The 15,720-nt window shown below is 50.7% G+C and overlaps 1 protein-coding gene across 1 annotated transcript in view; it reads right to left on the bottom strand.

Moving 5' to 3' along the window:
• The window catches only part of KDSR (3-ketodihydrosphingosine reductase), a 31,713-nt gene extending 17,148 nt beyond the window's left edge, over window positions 1-14,565 (bottom strand). The window contains exons 1-5 of the mRNA XM_066246778.1: window positions 14,341-14,565; window positions 9,180-9,269; window positions 6,778-6,834; window positions 2,597-2,662; window positions 2,315-2,410 (exon numbers count right to left, since the gene is read on the bottom strand). Coding sequence (XP_066102875.1) covers window positions 2,315-2,410; window positions 2,597-2,662; window positions 6,778-6,834; window positions 9,180-9,269; window positions 14,341-14,448 — 417 coding nt within the window. The 5' untranslated portion in view covers window positions 14,449-14,565. The remainder of the gene's footprint in view (window positions 1-2,314; window positions 2,411-2,596; window positions 2,663-6,777; window positions 6,835-9,179; window positions 9,270-14,340) is intronic.
• Between the last annotated feature and the right edge of the window lie 1,155 nt (window positions 14,566-15,720).

Below are 15,720 nucleotides of genomic sequence, written 5' to 3'. Positions count from 1 at the left end.
CTCCTGAGGTCCCTTTGTCCCCACTCTCCAGGTCTCAGACTGCCCCCGCCCCAGGCTGGGTCTTCGTCCACACCACCTAATGGCGTCCCTGGGCCCTTTCCCTTACCACTTCCCCACCGCACGCACCACAGGCTGAAGTCACACTGTGCTCTGCCTGCTCTTGAGGGGCCTGCCCCAGCCCCCCAGAGACTAGACTTTCCTTCCTTCCTCACTCCGCATCCCCAGGACTCAGCACCAGGCCAGACACCCGAAAGGCCTTCTCCGGTATCTGTGGTCGGATGAGTGCGAGGGAAGGAACAGCGCCTTTACTCAGCAGCCACTGCCATGGGCTGAGGGCCGTGCGTGCGTATGGTGCTGGCTCCTCACAGCCTTGGAAGCAGTCTGTCCAGTCTACAGAGAGGGGGGCTGGGGCAGGACAGAGCGAGAAGGGGCTGCCTGGGGCTACACGGTCAGCAAACGGGCAGACCAGACACCAGCAGACCTAGGAGCTAAACCTGCTTTGGCTGGATGCCCAAGTCCACCTTTTTCCCTGCTGCACCTGCCGGGATGGAGAGCAACGAAGAGTTACGTTATGTAGGTGGCTGCGGGGGGGGGGGGGGGGGGGGGGGGGGGGCGGGGGATGCTAGGGGCATGGGAAAGGGTGACTGGTTTGCTTTGGTTTTTTCAAACAAAAGAGAGAAATGGAAGGAAGGAAGGGAGGGAGGGAGGGAGGGAGGGAGGGAGGGAGGGAGGGAGGAAGGAAGGAAGGGAGGAAGGAAGGAAGGAAGGAAGGAAGGAAGGAAGGAAGGAAGGAAGGGGAAAGGAAGGGAGGGAGGGAGGGAGGGAGGGGAAAGGGAGGGAGGGAGGAAGGGAGGGAGGGAGGGAAGGGAAAAAAACAGTGTAAATGGGAGACTGAAGGTTGAGAGTAAAGTGAGTTTTTAAGAAAGATTAGAATTATGTAATTTTTAATGTTTCACGAGCTTCACGTTATTGTTATTGTCCTTTTCCCTTCCTCTCACCTGCTCCACACTGTCCCCTTGTCACTGACACCCACACACAGGCATCCCCTGGTGTGCCAGGCACTTAGTTTCTTCTATTCTTGTTCACAGTTACCCCGCAGCACACTCACTCGGTTATCTTCCTACGTCCTTCAGCCACACACACACACACACACACACACACACACACACACACACACCGGCCTGACTCCTCTGTCCCCCAGCAGACACACCCTGATTCCCAAAGTCTTCGGCTTTACAACTGAGCATTCATTGATGACCACCCTGCAACTAACAACACCTTGGTCTTCTCTACCCTCTGGACTCTGTGTAGGAGAGTCCACTGATTGTCCCTCCACACCGTCTTTCACACACAGATGCACACTCACTCACATACGTGAACACCACCTACCCCTTTTTCACTGACCATCTCTGGAGTCCCTCCCTCATTTCCTGCTGAGATCACTACTTTCCACAGCTGCTGAACTAATCTTCAGAACCCCCCTTTGATTACACACAGATACAGGTGTACGGGTCAGCTACCTTCACGCCTGGTTGATAAAGGAGCCCGAAGACTTTCGGGCCCCAGGTAAGGCAGTGTTCTGCTTATATTACCTCTGGACTCTCCTAACTTGACCTCAAACCCCCAAGTTCATGGCACTTTTGCACCGACCACCAGAAGCACGACATCTGAACAACTGCTCCAACAGTCTCCTTTTCTAAAGGGGACGCAATGTCACTTGGCAGAGGAAAGCACTCCAGACCCATTACGTACTATGGCGAAAGACCAAGAGAACGCTAAGAAAAAGATGGCTGATACAATGATAATAAAGAAACCGTTCGGGATATAAAGATTTCAGGTCTGACACCTATTTCCTGAGGGCTGAAATACAGAACTGAGGGAGGTTCCATGGCCAACTGGTATAAACATATAATCACGCCGATGACACATTAGCTTTTCATCTGGCTGGAGCACTCCTGCAGGGTCTGCTTCTCAGCTTTCTCGTGTCTACATGTTAAAGTGACCGACAGCTTGACACGAAAATCCTGCCCGTCTCGGCTTACACAGAGCTCTCTTAAAGAGATCGCCTCAGTGACCTGTCATTGTCAGCTATGTCAGGTCCGAGGGTCCATTCCCATTTCACAGCTGGGGAAACAGAGCTCAAGGGACTCGTCTAAACCCTTGAGGCTGGATGGTCACAGCCCTTGCTCCTACCTAAAGCTTCTGTGACATCTGGACACACTTCCTCTCTGCATCTGGAAAGCCGTCACCCAGGGCCTTGTTCTACTTCCGTGCATGGGCTACCCCCATGAGCAAAGAACAGATTTTTACTCACTTCAAAGGTACTGACTTCAAGATCTTCAAATTTCCCTGCAAGTGACATCCCTGCACAGTTTACAAGCATGTCCACTGGGCCCAGCTTCTCCTGTGCCTGGAAAGACATATCAGAGCAGGCATTAAGGATGAGGATTCACTTAGTAGCAAATCAATGCCAATAAATATAATCTGTAAAACTTCTAAACCTGAGGAAGATTAACTCATTTCAAACCACACAGCAAAATGGGAAGACCCAAATATCAGGCAACATGAATTAGTTCCAGTTAGCTCAACCTCTTACTTGTTTAATGACATTCTCTACTTGGCTGTAGTCTTGGGATACGTCGACCGATATACAAAGCACCACCTGTGAGAAAGAGAAGATAATGATCAAAGCGATGCAGACACCTGAAACTATTTTTAAAAGCATTTCTTTTTTAAAAAGGCATTTATTTCCAAAGATAAGGAGTCCAATCTTGGATGTACCAACTGCATTGTTTGGAATCTGTTGACAACGCAAATAGCAAGGTTAATTTACATGTCAGTTTTCGAAAAACACAATTTTGAGCAAATTCAAAAGAAGTGTTGGTCACAAGGTACAAAATTCCAGGTACAAGATGAGTAAGTCCTGGGGGTCAAAGGCATAGCGTGAAGACTGTCTTTATGAACACCGAATCTACTGTGTACTTGACATTGGCTGAGAAAGTTGATCGCAAGTTTCTCCCTCTCACACACACACACAAAGAAATAACTATGAGAGGTGATGAATGTGTTAATCAACTTGACTGTGCTCATCAGTTCACAATGTAAATGTTTATTAAGTCGTTGCATTGTATACTCTAAATATGTATACTTTTTATTTGTCAATTATACCTCATTAAGACTGGAGATAGAGAAAAGAAAAAGAAATGTTAAAAATGCTCCTCTTGAAAGGCCACTAATCTGCAGTGACAGAAAGCAAGTAGAGGACCACCAGCAGCCCGGAGCGGAGGACTGGACTGCAAGAGGTGGGGCCAATTCGGAAGGCGGGGCCAATTCAGGGGGCGGGGTGCTGGGAACATGTAGTATCCGGGTTTCAGTGGTGTTTCCACACGTGTAGACATCTCTAAATGAGTTTGGTTTATTGCATATAAATTCCAACTCCAGTTGTTATTGGAAAGAATACATAAATTATATAAAGAATACACAAGTTCTACATCAATGATGTCTCAGGTTGTTGATAATTTAAACTGTTAAAAATACCAATAAACTTAATATACTGCTCACAAAATTTTAGAGCATATTTTGAAATGAATATGAAGTGATAAAATATCCCCTAATTTTTGTAAGCCGTGTAAATAAGGTGGAAGAAGGCTCCCCTTGGAGCAGTATCAGAGCTGTGACCGCCCTGTTGGGACTTCATACCGGCAGGTGGAACAAAGGACAAGCGAACAGAGCCTGGCAGCAGCAGCCACCTCTGGGTTGGCCACGGCTGGAGGCTGAGCCACAGGATGGGTGGCCGAGGGTCAACCTGGGCCTGCGGGCGCAGAGTGGGGGGTCAGGTCACACCTGGTTCCCTCTGAGGGTTGCTCAAGATCCCTGGCTCCAGACTGCCAGCCACTCAACAGGTTCCCTCGACTAGGGGTCAGCGAGCCCAGTGCCAGAGCGACTGGGGGTGCACAGCCCACAGGGACGCGGGGAGGGCTCAGCCTATGCTTACCTCCAAAGCATTTAGTCTTTCAAAAGGAAAGGGGGGAGGAAAAAAGGGGGGATTTCATATTTCAGTGCTTACTTTGATAGAAATGGATGAAACAGAAATTAAGAATACTAATAGGGCCCTGGCCGGTTGGCTCAGCGGTAGAGCGTCGGCCTAGCGTGAGGGGGATCCGGTTCGATTCCCGGCCAGGGCACATAGGAGAAGCGCCCATTTGCTTCTCCACCCCCCCCTTCCTCTCTGTCTCTCTCTTCCCCTCCCGCAGTCAAGGCTCCATTGGAGCAAAGATGGTCTGGGCGCTGGGGATGGCTCCTTGGCCTCTGCCCCAGGCGGCAGAGCATCGCCCCCCTGGTGGGCAGAGCGTTGCCCCTGGTGGGCGTGCCGGGTGGATCCCGGTCGGGCGCATGCTGGAGTCTGACTGTCTCTCCCCGTTTCCAGCTTCAGAAGAAAAAAAAAAAAAAAGAATACTAATAGGGACAATGAGCTTTTTGTTTAATCAGCCTTTTTGTGTAATGTTTTTGAAGCAGAGCTTAGACCCCTGATATAGGAATGTTCTACGTTCCCAGGGTGGCCGCTCAGGGAAGCAGGAAGATGTCCTTAGTTTCTCACTCTTTCCATAATGTCTCCTGCACTGAGACTGGCCACGATACTGGGGGCAGACAGACGTGCTGGGGGGGGGGGGCATGTAAGGACGTCAACCACACGCACCCCCGTGTAGTGGGTGTGAGGCAGGGGAAGGAACTCACATGCACTAAGGAAGCCTGGGTTCCGGTCCTTTATCAACCAGCTGACAGCACCTGGAAGGTGGCAGTGACCTCATCTGTACAATAAGGGCATCAGACACCAGTGAAGACCAAGGTTTTCCCCACCAGCTCAAAGAAACACAGAGACCCATGGCCATAGGGTCTCCAAGCTGGAAGTTTCACTCATTGCAAGGAACCCCAGCCAAATGACCTAAATGCCTAAGAAGAGGAAACGCTCCCCTTCACAAATGTTACCCGGCACGTTCCAGACGTGAGGGGTTGGCCTTGAATTTTATCCTTATGTCATCACACAATGATGTGGGTTTTTTTGTATTTTTCTGAAGCTGGAAACGAGGAGAGACAGTCAGACAGACTCCCACATGCGACCGACCGGGATCCACCCGGCACGCCCACCAGGGGGCGACACTCTGCCCACCAGGGGGCGATGCTCTGCCCCTCCGGGGCGTCGCTCTTCCGCGACCAGAGCCACTCTAGTGCCTGGGGCAGAGGCCAAGGAGCCATCCCCAGCGCCCGGGCCATCTTTGCTCCAATGGAGCCTTGGCTGCGGGAGGGGAAGAGAGAGATAGAGAGGAAGGAGAGGGGGAGGGGTGGAGAAGCAGATGGGCGCTTCTCCTGTGTGCCCTGGCCGGGAATCAAACCCGGGACTTCTGCACACCAGGCCGACGCTCTACCACTAAGCCAACTGGCCAGGGTCACACAACGATGTTTTAAAAAAAGAGTAGGAATCACAAGATTCATTTTTAAACATGTCCTTTTATGTGTTAGATCATTTACTGTAAATCAAACCTATGAAATTAAAAAAAAAATACCCACAAAAAACAGTTAACAAGTTATCAGGAAAAAGATGCCCACAAGGCACTGTTTATACTAAGTGGCTGTGCTGTATCTCACAAAGGTCCAGCTACCCCTTGCCCACCCCAGCCCTCATATCTTCCCTTCCCCTGACATGGGAGTCAAGAACTGTCTACACAGCTCTTGACGAGGCGGCGGGAGTACGATGAAGTCTGGAGCTGAGACTCCATGAGGGTAGCAGGCGAGACTGGCCCTCAGCCGTGAGCCCCCAACTAACTCCACGGTTTGAGACGGTACTGCCTTCTCTATCAGAAGTGACATGAACAAGGGGGGAAAATGGGTAGGTCTGTTGAGCTGGCCGCTTTCCAACACTTGTGGGCTTCAGAGAAGGGAGAAGAGGCAGAGGCCATGACACTAGAGGAAAACTCACATGTGTGCACAAAGAGACATGGATGAGGATTTCCACCTGTAGCAATGAATGCAACAGCACAAGAAATGAACACGCCAACAGCCCAGCCACAGGGCACAGCTGAACAAACTCTGGGGCATCCAGCGCGTGCCACAGCAGTTTAAAAAGAAGAGACTGGTTTATTCTTACGGACCTGGAAAGATCTCTAATATGTCCTGGTGGGGAAAAGGAGACCATGAAAATGACGATGAAATACCATCTAAAACCTATTGAAAAAAGCAAAAATTAGAAAGTCGGCCAATACCAAGTGTTGGCAGAGATGCAGGACTACAGAAGCCAGCAACCACACCGGTAGGAGTGTGACTGCTTGGCTGAGGTTGAAGACACACATATGCTCAACTCAGCAATTCCATTTCTAGGCATAGTCCATTCTTGCCCTTATGCACAAACAGCCAAACTTCAGTAAGTGCAAGAAGCAAAACTAACAAAGAAATAGAAACAAGCTAAACACCCACCAACAGCAGAACAGATAAACAAAAGGTTGCCTGTGCATACAAGAGAATACTAATGCATTTTTTTCATTTATCATGTGTGTGTATACGTGCATGTGTGTCAGAGTCTACATGGGTTTTTTTGTAATAATCTGACATTCTAGACAATTTGTACAATTTCACTTTTTTAAAAAACAATTGTCTAATATGTATGCTGATTAGGAAAATCTTAATATCTTTTGACAAACTATTCCGAGTTGAGGTAACCCTTTCTTCCCTTTGTGTGCCTGTGCTGATTCAGAGAAAGAAGGCACCTGCGGACAGGGATTTTACCTGTTTGTCATTAATAGAGTGCTTTTCAATTTCCTTCTTTGCCTGCAGCAGCCGGTCCTGTAAGCAAGAGAGAACAATCAGCCCGGTGATTGACTATTTCTCTGCTCACTTGTTTAACAAAAGAGAAAAAGTAATTATTTGTGTGAGTAGTTATGACATTCTAGAAAACACACGAGACAGCACCTGTGTTGTGCAGCGATGGGCCGCGGTCGACAAAAGAAAGAAGCTGTCGAGGATGTTAAGTGATGGCTAAGTGACAGCAAATTTTAAAATTCATTGCGTAGGAAGGTAACAGAATAGTAAATGAACATCAAAACCCCAATTCAGCCCTGGCCGGTTGGTTCAGTGGTAGAGCGTCGGCCTGGCGTGCAGAAGTCCCGGGTTCAATTCTCGGCCAGGGCACACAGGAGAAGTGCCAATCTGCTTCTCCACCCCTCCCCCTTTCCTTCCTCTCTGTCTCTCTCTTCTCCTCCTGCAGCCAGGCTCCATTGGAGCAAAGTTGGCCTGGGCGCTGGGTATGGCTCCATGGCCTCTGCCTCAGGTGCTAGAGTGGTTCTGGTCGCAACAGAGCGACGCCCCGGATGGGCAGAGCATCGCCCCCTGGTGGGCATGCTGGGTTGATCCCGGTCGGGCGCATGCGGGAGTCTGTCTGACTGCCTCCCCGTTTCCAGCTTCGGAAAAATACAAAAAAAAAAAACAACCCAAAAAAACCCCCACAAACACCAATTCATGGTATTAATTGCTGATGGTTACCCTGTCGGTTCTCATCAATGCTCTGATGTGACACGATTCAGTTGATATTAAACAAGAACAACCCGATGGCTAAGCCATCAGGGTCCAGGTGATGCCACATCAAGAGACCGCCCAGTATTTTCCTCCTCTGCTTTAACAGAAAATGCAGTTAAGATCACTCTGTAGGTAGACTGGGTGAATCTACCCTTGGCTGCTCTTAAAAGGACACCTAAGCAAAGCTCCCCATGTGACTGAGTCATTCTCCCACGGTCTCAACTTTGCTTGTTTCTCTCATTTTCAGGAAAACAGTGGCCACGGTGTCTTCACTTGCTGTGAAAGGTGTAAAGGAAACACGGCGTGATGGTGGAAAAAGCATGAGACGGAAGGCAACCCTTCAGAAGACCCAGGTTCCCTCAACAGGAACACGCCTAGAATAAAATCACACTGCACCAGTAATGAAGGGACACACAACTTGACTTTGCCTACATCGTAATAAAAAACTGCATTGGGAAATAAAGAGCTTCTCCACACCAGAAGGCGCATCTTCGCGTCCACCTCCACCATGCGAGGACCACACGATGAACTTCTGCTTCTGAGCACCTGCCACGTGTCCCCCCACCTCCTTTCTCATTTGCCGCATGTCAAATCCAGGCATTGTTTAAACCCCACAAGATGCCCCTTTGGTAAAGATGTCTTTGCATTCCCACAAAGTGGCTCACTGCCAAAGCAAATGTATTGTTAGAGAAGTCAGGGTATAAATAACTGTTAGCTAATTCTGCTTTTTCTGATTTTAAAAATAAATTATGGACGTCCAAGCCTAATTCTGTGTCATTATTTGAATGTTTCCCCCAGAGACCCCCCCCCATGGCCGGACATTCCCACTGGGCCTTGATCATCTGAGCACCCCCTATTTGAGCTGTCACCATACTCCTGCCTTCCTTCTGCGCTGGGACATCCAAGACCCCAAGCACTGATGCCACGCTGCCGTTCCCACTCCCTCCATCACCCCCAACCCCTCTATGGGCCAGCTATGACAGCAGTGAACAAGACAACCCTGATCACTCCCCTGGCTGCAAGGAGCAAGGGGACTCCATGAACGCTCACGTGAATCCAGTGTCCCTGCTTCACAGGGCGACAGAACCAAGTTTAGCAAGAACAAGACCTTGAATAAAAAGAATAACAGATCTTGTGTCAGCTGGACACAGAAAAACCTAAGTTTGGCGAAACTGTGGGGGAGGAGCGAGACTCCCCTGTGGGAACTTGAGTCTAGATGCGTATCACGTCCTAAGCAAACCAGAAACGCTGGTGCATCCTTCAGGATGCAGGTGTCAGCGCCATCGCCTCTGCCGGCACTCCAGTGGGTGGAGGGCCCCCCGGGGTTTCCTACGGCCAGGTGTGCCATCTAACTTCCTCTTGGCCTCTCCCATCTCAAGATCAGCAGCATGGATGGTGTTGCCTAAGAGTTGCTGGCGCTAAATAAACATACATAGAGCTTATCTGACTGCAACCAAGAAATAGCCCTGACTAAGAGAAATAACCAGCGATTGAGGAATTGCATCTCAAACCAGAGATTTCCAGCACAGGTGTCAACACCGGGACGTTTGTACAGCCTCTCTGACTGATATGGTCCAGTTGGGTGAGTTAGGAGTCAAGTACCTGAGAAGACTTACCTCATTTCGCGCGACCAGGGTTATAAACGCTCCTTGCTTGTAGCACTCAATAGCGATGCACTTTCCGATGCCGCTGGAGCCTCCCGTGACCTAGGGGTAACAGTAACAAGTCTTCTTAGCACTTGGCATTTCCCATCTGGGAGGAGTTTATTTCAAAGAAGTAGGATAGAGCCCTGGCCGGGTAGCTCAGTTGGTTAGAGGGTCGTACCGATACACCAAGGTTGTGGGTTCATTCCCATCTCAGCTCAAACATCACCTCCTCAGGAAAGCTTTCCCTGACTGCCCAGCACCCCTCCTCTCACGTTTCCACACTACGACCCTGTTTCCCTTTAGTTTGTGGGCGCTCACAGAATCCGAGCCTTGCATTGACTTGCATGATTGTTTAACTCACAACCGTCTCTCACTTGCGTGATTATTTAACTCACAACTGTCTCTCCCTCTCACCGCCCTGTAAACTCCATTAAAAATACCAACTCTATTTTTGCTTCCCACTATATCCCTAGCACTTAGCCTGGCATATAGGAAGAACTCAATAGGTACTTATCATAATAAGCCAAATGCAGTTTATTCTTTGTAGTCATTTTCCCTATACATATCTGATCCCATGGGCCAGGGGAGTGGGGTAAGGAGGCTCCGGGCTATCAGGGGAAGGGGAAGGGAAGTGTCAGCATGCATCTGTCCTAACAGGGTACTGTATCCTTATTAAAAAATAATTGTGTCATGATATCTTCTGTCAAAAAACTAAAAGGCGGCCCTGGCCAGTTGGCTCAGTGGTAGAGTGTCGGCCTGGCGTGCAGGAGTCCCGGGTTTGATTCCCGGCCAGGGCACACAGGAGAAGCGCCCATCTGCTTCTCCACCCCTCCCCCTCTCCTTCCTCTCTGTCTCTCTCTTCCCCTCCTGCAGCCAAGGCTCCACTGGAGCAAAGATGGCCCGGGTGCTGAGGATGGCTCCATGGCCTCTGCCTCAGGCTCTAGAATGGCTCTGATTGCGGCAGAGCAACGCCCCAGATGGGCAGAGCATCGCCCCCTGGTGGGTGTGCCGGGTGGATCCCGGTTGGGCGCATGCGGGAATCTGTCTGATTGCCTCCCCGTTTCCAGCTTTGGAAAAATACAAAAAAAACCCCAAAAAACAAAAACTAAAAGGCTTCACAATATTGCATTCATAGCTCTATCAAAACTTAGTGAACCAGTCGGCCTGGCGTGTGGGGGACCCGGGTTCGATTCCCCGCCAGGGCACATAGGAGAAGCGCCCATTTGCTTCTCCACCCCCAACCCTTCCTTCCTCTCTGTCTCTCTCTTCCCCTCCCGCAGCCAAGGCTCCATTGGAGCAAAGATGGCCCGGGCGCTGGGGATGGCTCCTTGGCCTCTGCCCCAGGCGCTAGAGTGGCTCTGGTCACGGCAGAGCGATGCCCCAGAGGGGCAGAGCATCACCCCCTGGTGGGCAGAGCATCGCCCCTGGTGGGCGTGCCGGGTTGGTCCCGGTTGGGCGCATGCGGGAGTCTGTCTGACTGTCTCTCCCCGTCTCCAGCTTCAGAAAAATACAAAAAAAAAAAAAACAAAAAAAAAAAACAACTTAGTGAACCATTTCCCCATAGTCCGACACTTGGATTATTTCGAATATTTTACTGTTAGATCTTAGCCGCGCTATAAGGAACATCTCTGACTCCCTCGCATGATTTTAAATCCTCCTGAAGCCCCTCCTACATCATGTACCAATCTGTGTGCGACTACTGGGCATCCGTTCCTTCTCTTTAGCCTCATCTCTCCACCAGCGATGAGATTCCTTTGGTGCCTCGTTAACCAACGACCTACAGAAGGTTATTCTAAAACTCGACCTGCTGCCTAGGGGAACAGGCACCTCCGAGAAAGTCTCTGCTATGGAGCTATTTCACAGGTGGCGTGGGTTTATTACTTTGCACCAGACCTTCCAATTCCATAGCAATTAGCAGGATGCCTAAAAATGTCCTGGCGGTTTTATGATGTTCCTACTGCCTGCCTGTCCACCTCATAACCCCTCCTACTCTCAGTTCCAACTATGCCCATCTTGCAGGGGTGGGGGGCCCATGCCCCTCCCCCAAGCAGCTCTTCCTGTCACTCAGACCCATCCTTCAGCTGTCACTCCCGACTGCAAGCCCCTTGAGGATGCGTACCCAGTCCAATGTACCTTCCTCACTCCTAGCCCAGCGCCTTGCATTGGGCCACTGCGGAATAAACACTCACCTACATTAATCTGCAGAGTGGCATATGGTGCCCTTTCTCTGAAAGATACGATGACAAGAACACCCGTCAGTGAAATTTCCCTAATGGTTAGCTAATGAACTGATGGGAGCTGAAGTTATAAGGTTACAGAGAAAATGTATATGCTGTAAAGCTGTTGTTATTACCGCTGTCTTCTTCTGGACTGTAATACACAAAGCTAGCTGTGTGAAATTACCACCCAGTGAATAACTGTTCCAACTGATCACTTCTAAGTTTTTCTCCAAAAGAACAAGAGTAAGACTTCAACTTTTGGGTAGAGGTACATGGGAAACTAACCTCCCAGTCACATCAGCCAATTCTTAGACGGCATCTAAGAATAAGCCACATCTAGGCTATGTTCGTTTGAAAGTTATAAGCAAATTTAAGAAATTTTCATAGTGGCTGAGAAAAACAGTAAATATGTATTGACCTGTTAGACAATTAGTAAAATGAGCTGGGATGTAGGCCACTAAAGATAACAGTTTATTTTCCTTCCTCTATCACTCTCTGTTACTATTCATTGGAAATACTGTTTAAATGTTACTAACTCTTTAATCACACCCTACACCTCTTATTGAGGGTGGGGGTGGGGTGGAGGTGGGTGTTGCATGGAGAGTTGCTCCCAGCCATCTCCAAAAAAGAACTTGATTTTCCAGTATGCAAGTCAATTAAACAGCATTTTAAAAAATCAGCTGATTTAAATGAGTACATATCCTGTAAGACTTCTGCACAGTCATTAGGGAGTTAACACCAGTATATAAGAATTGTTCAAAAAATGAAACAATAAATAGTTATGACCTAGTCTACTCATGCTTCCTCATAATAAGCAGACATTCTAAATCTCACCCCCTCCCCTAGTACCACCTGGTTTAGTCCTAACACATCTCAAGAAAAATAACTGTTTTCACTCCTCTTAGGACATTAAAAAAAAAGCACAGATGGTTACATTACATAAATTATTCATGTTATCCTCACATTATTTGTAAGAGCGTATTAAAACTAAACTAGGCCTAGCGTGCGGAGGACCCGGGTTCAATTCCCGGCCAGGGCACATAGGAGAAGCGCCCATTTGCTTCTCCACCCCTCCGCCGCGCTTTCCCTCTCTGTCTCTCTCTTCCCCTCCCGCAGCCAAGGCTCCATTGGAGCAAAGATGGCCCTGGGCACTGGGGATGGCTCTGTGGCCTCTGCCCCAGGCGCTGGAGTGGCTCTGGTCGCAACATGGCGACGCCCAGGATGGGCAGAGCATCGCCCCTGGTGGGCAGAGCGTCGCCCCTGGTGGGCGTGCAGGGTGGATCCCCGGTCGGGCGCATGCGGGAGTCTGTCTGACTGTCTCTCCCTATTTCCAGCTTCAGAAAAATAGGAAAAAAAACCTAAACTAGATGGTGAACCGCTGGCCAGCAGGTCAGTTGGTTAGAGTGCCCTACCAATATGCCAAAGTGGTGGATTCCACCCCTGATCAGAATCAACCAGTCAATGCACAAACTGAGGTTTCCCTCTCTCCTTCTCTCTCTTCCCCTTTTTCTCGCTCTTAAAAAAAAAAAGAAAGAAAGAAAAAAGGAAACCCTTAGATGGTGACAATAAGAAATCCTCTTGGTCTATCCCAGACCTGTGTATCTTCTTACCTGCCTGCAGCCTGGTGGGGCTGGAAGGACTAGAGTCAGGCAGGTTTATTAACTCTCTTAATAAACGCTGACTCAACATCTTCATCGCTACTTTTGTTTTTACCTTTTTTCAAGTTAGGCTCTGCAAACATAGTTCTAAGAATCCAAATTTTAAAGCCATGCTTTTGTGACAGAAGTTGTCCTGTGAATGCATGTGACACCTTCAAAATTTAGCATGATTGTAAAGTTTTCTCTCTCTCTCTCTCTCCTCCTCCTCCTCCTCCTCCCCTCCTCCCCCCCTCGCTCTGGGAACTTACACTTACCTCCTCATCTATTTTCCACATCAGGAACAGCCAGAGTTAGAAATTCACTAAGTTTTACAAAGGAGAAATTATTCACAAAGCCTGCCCCGATTTAAAGCACCCTACAAGAAAGGACTATCCTGAGCTATCACAGCTCCGTGGGGAGACTCAAATATGTCACCTCGGGCACCAGGAGGATTTGTGCCAACAGCTTAGTAACGAGATGTCCCCGCTCATAACCTCCCGCCTCCGGGTGCCTGCAGCTAGGGACATCGGAAGCCCTCGCAAATGGCGAGGTGTAGGCGCAGGCAAGGAAGCACTCTCGCTCAGTTTAAGACAGGTGCTCCACCTGCAGAAAGGGGATCTTGGAAGACATGAGCTTCCAGTAATAAATAAACCAAACCCCATCCGCAGCCTCTTCGTTCCTACAGCACCAGCCAGGTGCAGGAGCTCCCGCACGGGATCGCACACCGTAACCGCCATCAGCCGAGCCCAGGCTGAGCTCCGGCAGAGGCCAGCAGTGTAGACCCGGCAGAAGCGTCCCACCCGGCGCCTCCATGCAGCCAGAGCCATCGGCCCGCCGGGCTCGCAGCCACGGGCCCCCGTGCAAGTCACTCCCTTGATGCCGTCGGAACTGCTCTGTCCGCCCCTCGCACAAGCCATCTCCCGGCTCGGTCCCGGCGGCGGGGACAGCTCTCCCTGCCCTCCCGCGCCGCGCCGCCCCCGACTGCGGTGTCCTTGACGAAGTTTCTCAGCCCCTCTGATGCTCAGTTGATTCGCAGAAACACCGAGCACAGGAACAGCCACGCCCCGGGATGAGCGGGGGATGCCCGAGCGGCTCCCGCGCCCCCGGAGCGCCGGAGCCGGCCGCCGCGGAGGGCCAGTCCTCGAGGCCCCGCGCAGGGCAGAGCCGGTCGCCGGCGGCAGGGACCCTCGGTCTGGAGAAGGGGCGGCGGCCCAGCGGCCACGGGGCGGGCTCGGGGCGGCGGGTGGCGGGCGCGCAGCCCGGGAGGTCACTCACCACCACATGCGCGCCGGGCAGGGCGAGGGGTTTGGGGCTGATGAGTGGAGACAGCATGTAGAGCAGCAGCACGAACGCCACGAGGAAGGTGGCCACAAGCAGCAGCATCGCTCGGCGGGCCGGGCCGGGGATGGGGACCCGGCGTGCGGCGCAGGCGATCACGCGCGTCCGCGCAGCAGGAGTCGGTGTTTGGGCTCAAGGCGGGCGGCGGCGGAGGGGAAGAGGCGGAGCCGACGGAGACCGCGGCCGGGCGGGGCGGGGCCTCGGGTTTGCCCAGCAGTCGGGCGTCCTGGCCGGGCCCGCAGCCCGCGCTCGGGGACCCCAGCAGTTCCCCCCTCACCCCCGGCGGCGCCACCCGCGAGCGCCGCTGCGTGGACGCGGTGACACCGCGCGTTTGTGTCGCCGGTGCTTCTAAGGACCGCGGAGAGCTAGCTGGTCTCCAGACCTCCCGGATCGCGGCGGGGCCCCGCTCGGGTCGTACGGTTCCGCTGCGTCGCCGATTGTCGCCGCACCCCGCGACCCGCCGGGCAGGAGGCGGTTCGGCGCGATCCAGTCTCGGGCTGGTGGGGTCGTGGACACAGCCGGGGCCTGGAAGCCCCGGGAACAAGCCCTGAAATCCCGGCCTCCATTTCATAGTTTCTGGGCGTCCTTAGAAAATGGTCCCAGCCACTGTCGCTTTTCAGAGGAAGCGAAACCCTGAACGTGGTGTAAACACTCGGAAAATTCAATTTCGTTAAACTGAGTTCATTTTTTTTAAACAAAGCAGAGTTTAAAAAAAAAAAAAAACTTGAGATCTAATTCACATTCCTATTGACGCGTAATAAATAGATTTTAGCATACTGTCAGTTGTACAATCCTCACCATAATCAATTTTAGGATATTTCATTACATCCCCCCGCCTCCCAAATAAAAACCCTGCACCCATTAGCAGTCATTATCCATTCCCTCTTAGCGCTAGGCGATCTCCAGTCTTTCTGTCTATAGAACTTGCTTATTGTGAATATATCATACAAATAGAATCATACACTATGTAGCCTGTGGGGTCTGATTTCTCTCAGCATAGTGTTTCCAAGGTTTTTTCATGTTGTACATGTATCAGTACTTTGTTTTTATCACCAAATTATATTCCATTGTGTGGATATACCACATTTCATTTATCCAGCCCTTAATTGATGGACATTTAGGTTGTTTCCACGTTGGGGCTTTTACAAATAATGCTGCTGTGAACAGTTCACACACAAGTCATTTACCTTGGATATGAGAGCTAGGAGTGGAACTGCTGGACCTTGTGCACAGGAAAAGGGGTTCTATGGAAAATAACCTCACAGGGTGATCTGGTCATAGGTTCCTAAAACTGGGCAGGTCATGGTGTATAGTCAC

The sequence above is a fragment of the Saccopteryx bilineata genome, chromosome 11 (genome assembly GCF_036850765.1).
Source record: "Saccopteryx bilineata isolate mSacBil1 chromosome 11, mSacBil1_pri_phased_curated, whole genome shotgun sequence".
In the NCBI taxonomy this organism is placed as follows: Eukaryota; Metazoa; Chordata; class Mammalia; order Chiroptera; family Emballonuridae; genus Saccopteryx; species Saccopteryx bilineata.
Note: the sequence above shows the minus strand (reverse complement) of the source record. Positions and strands in the feature narration are given on the sequence as shown.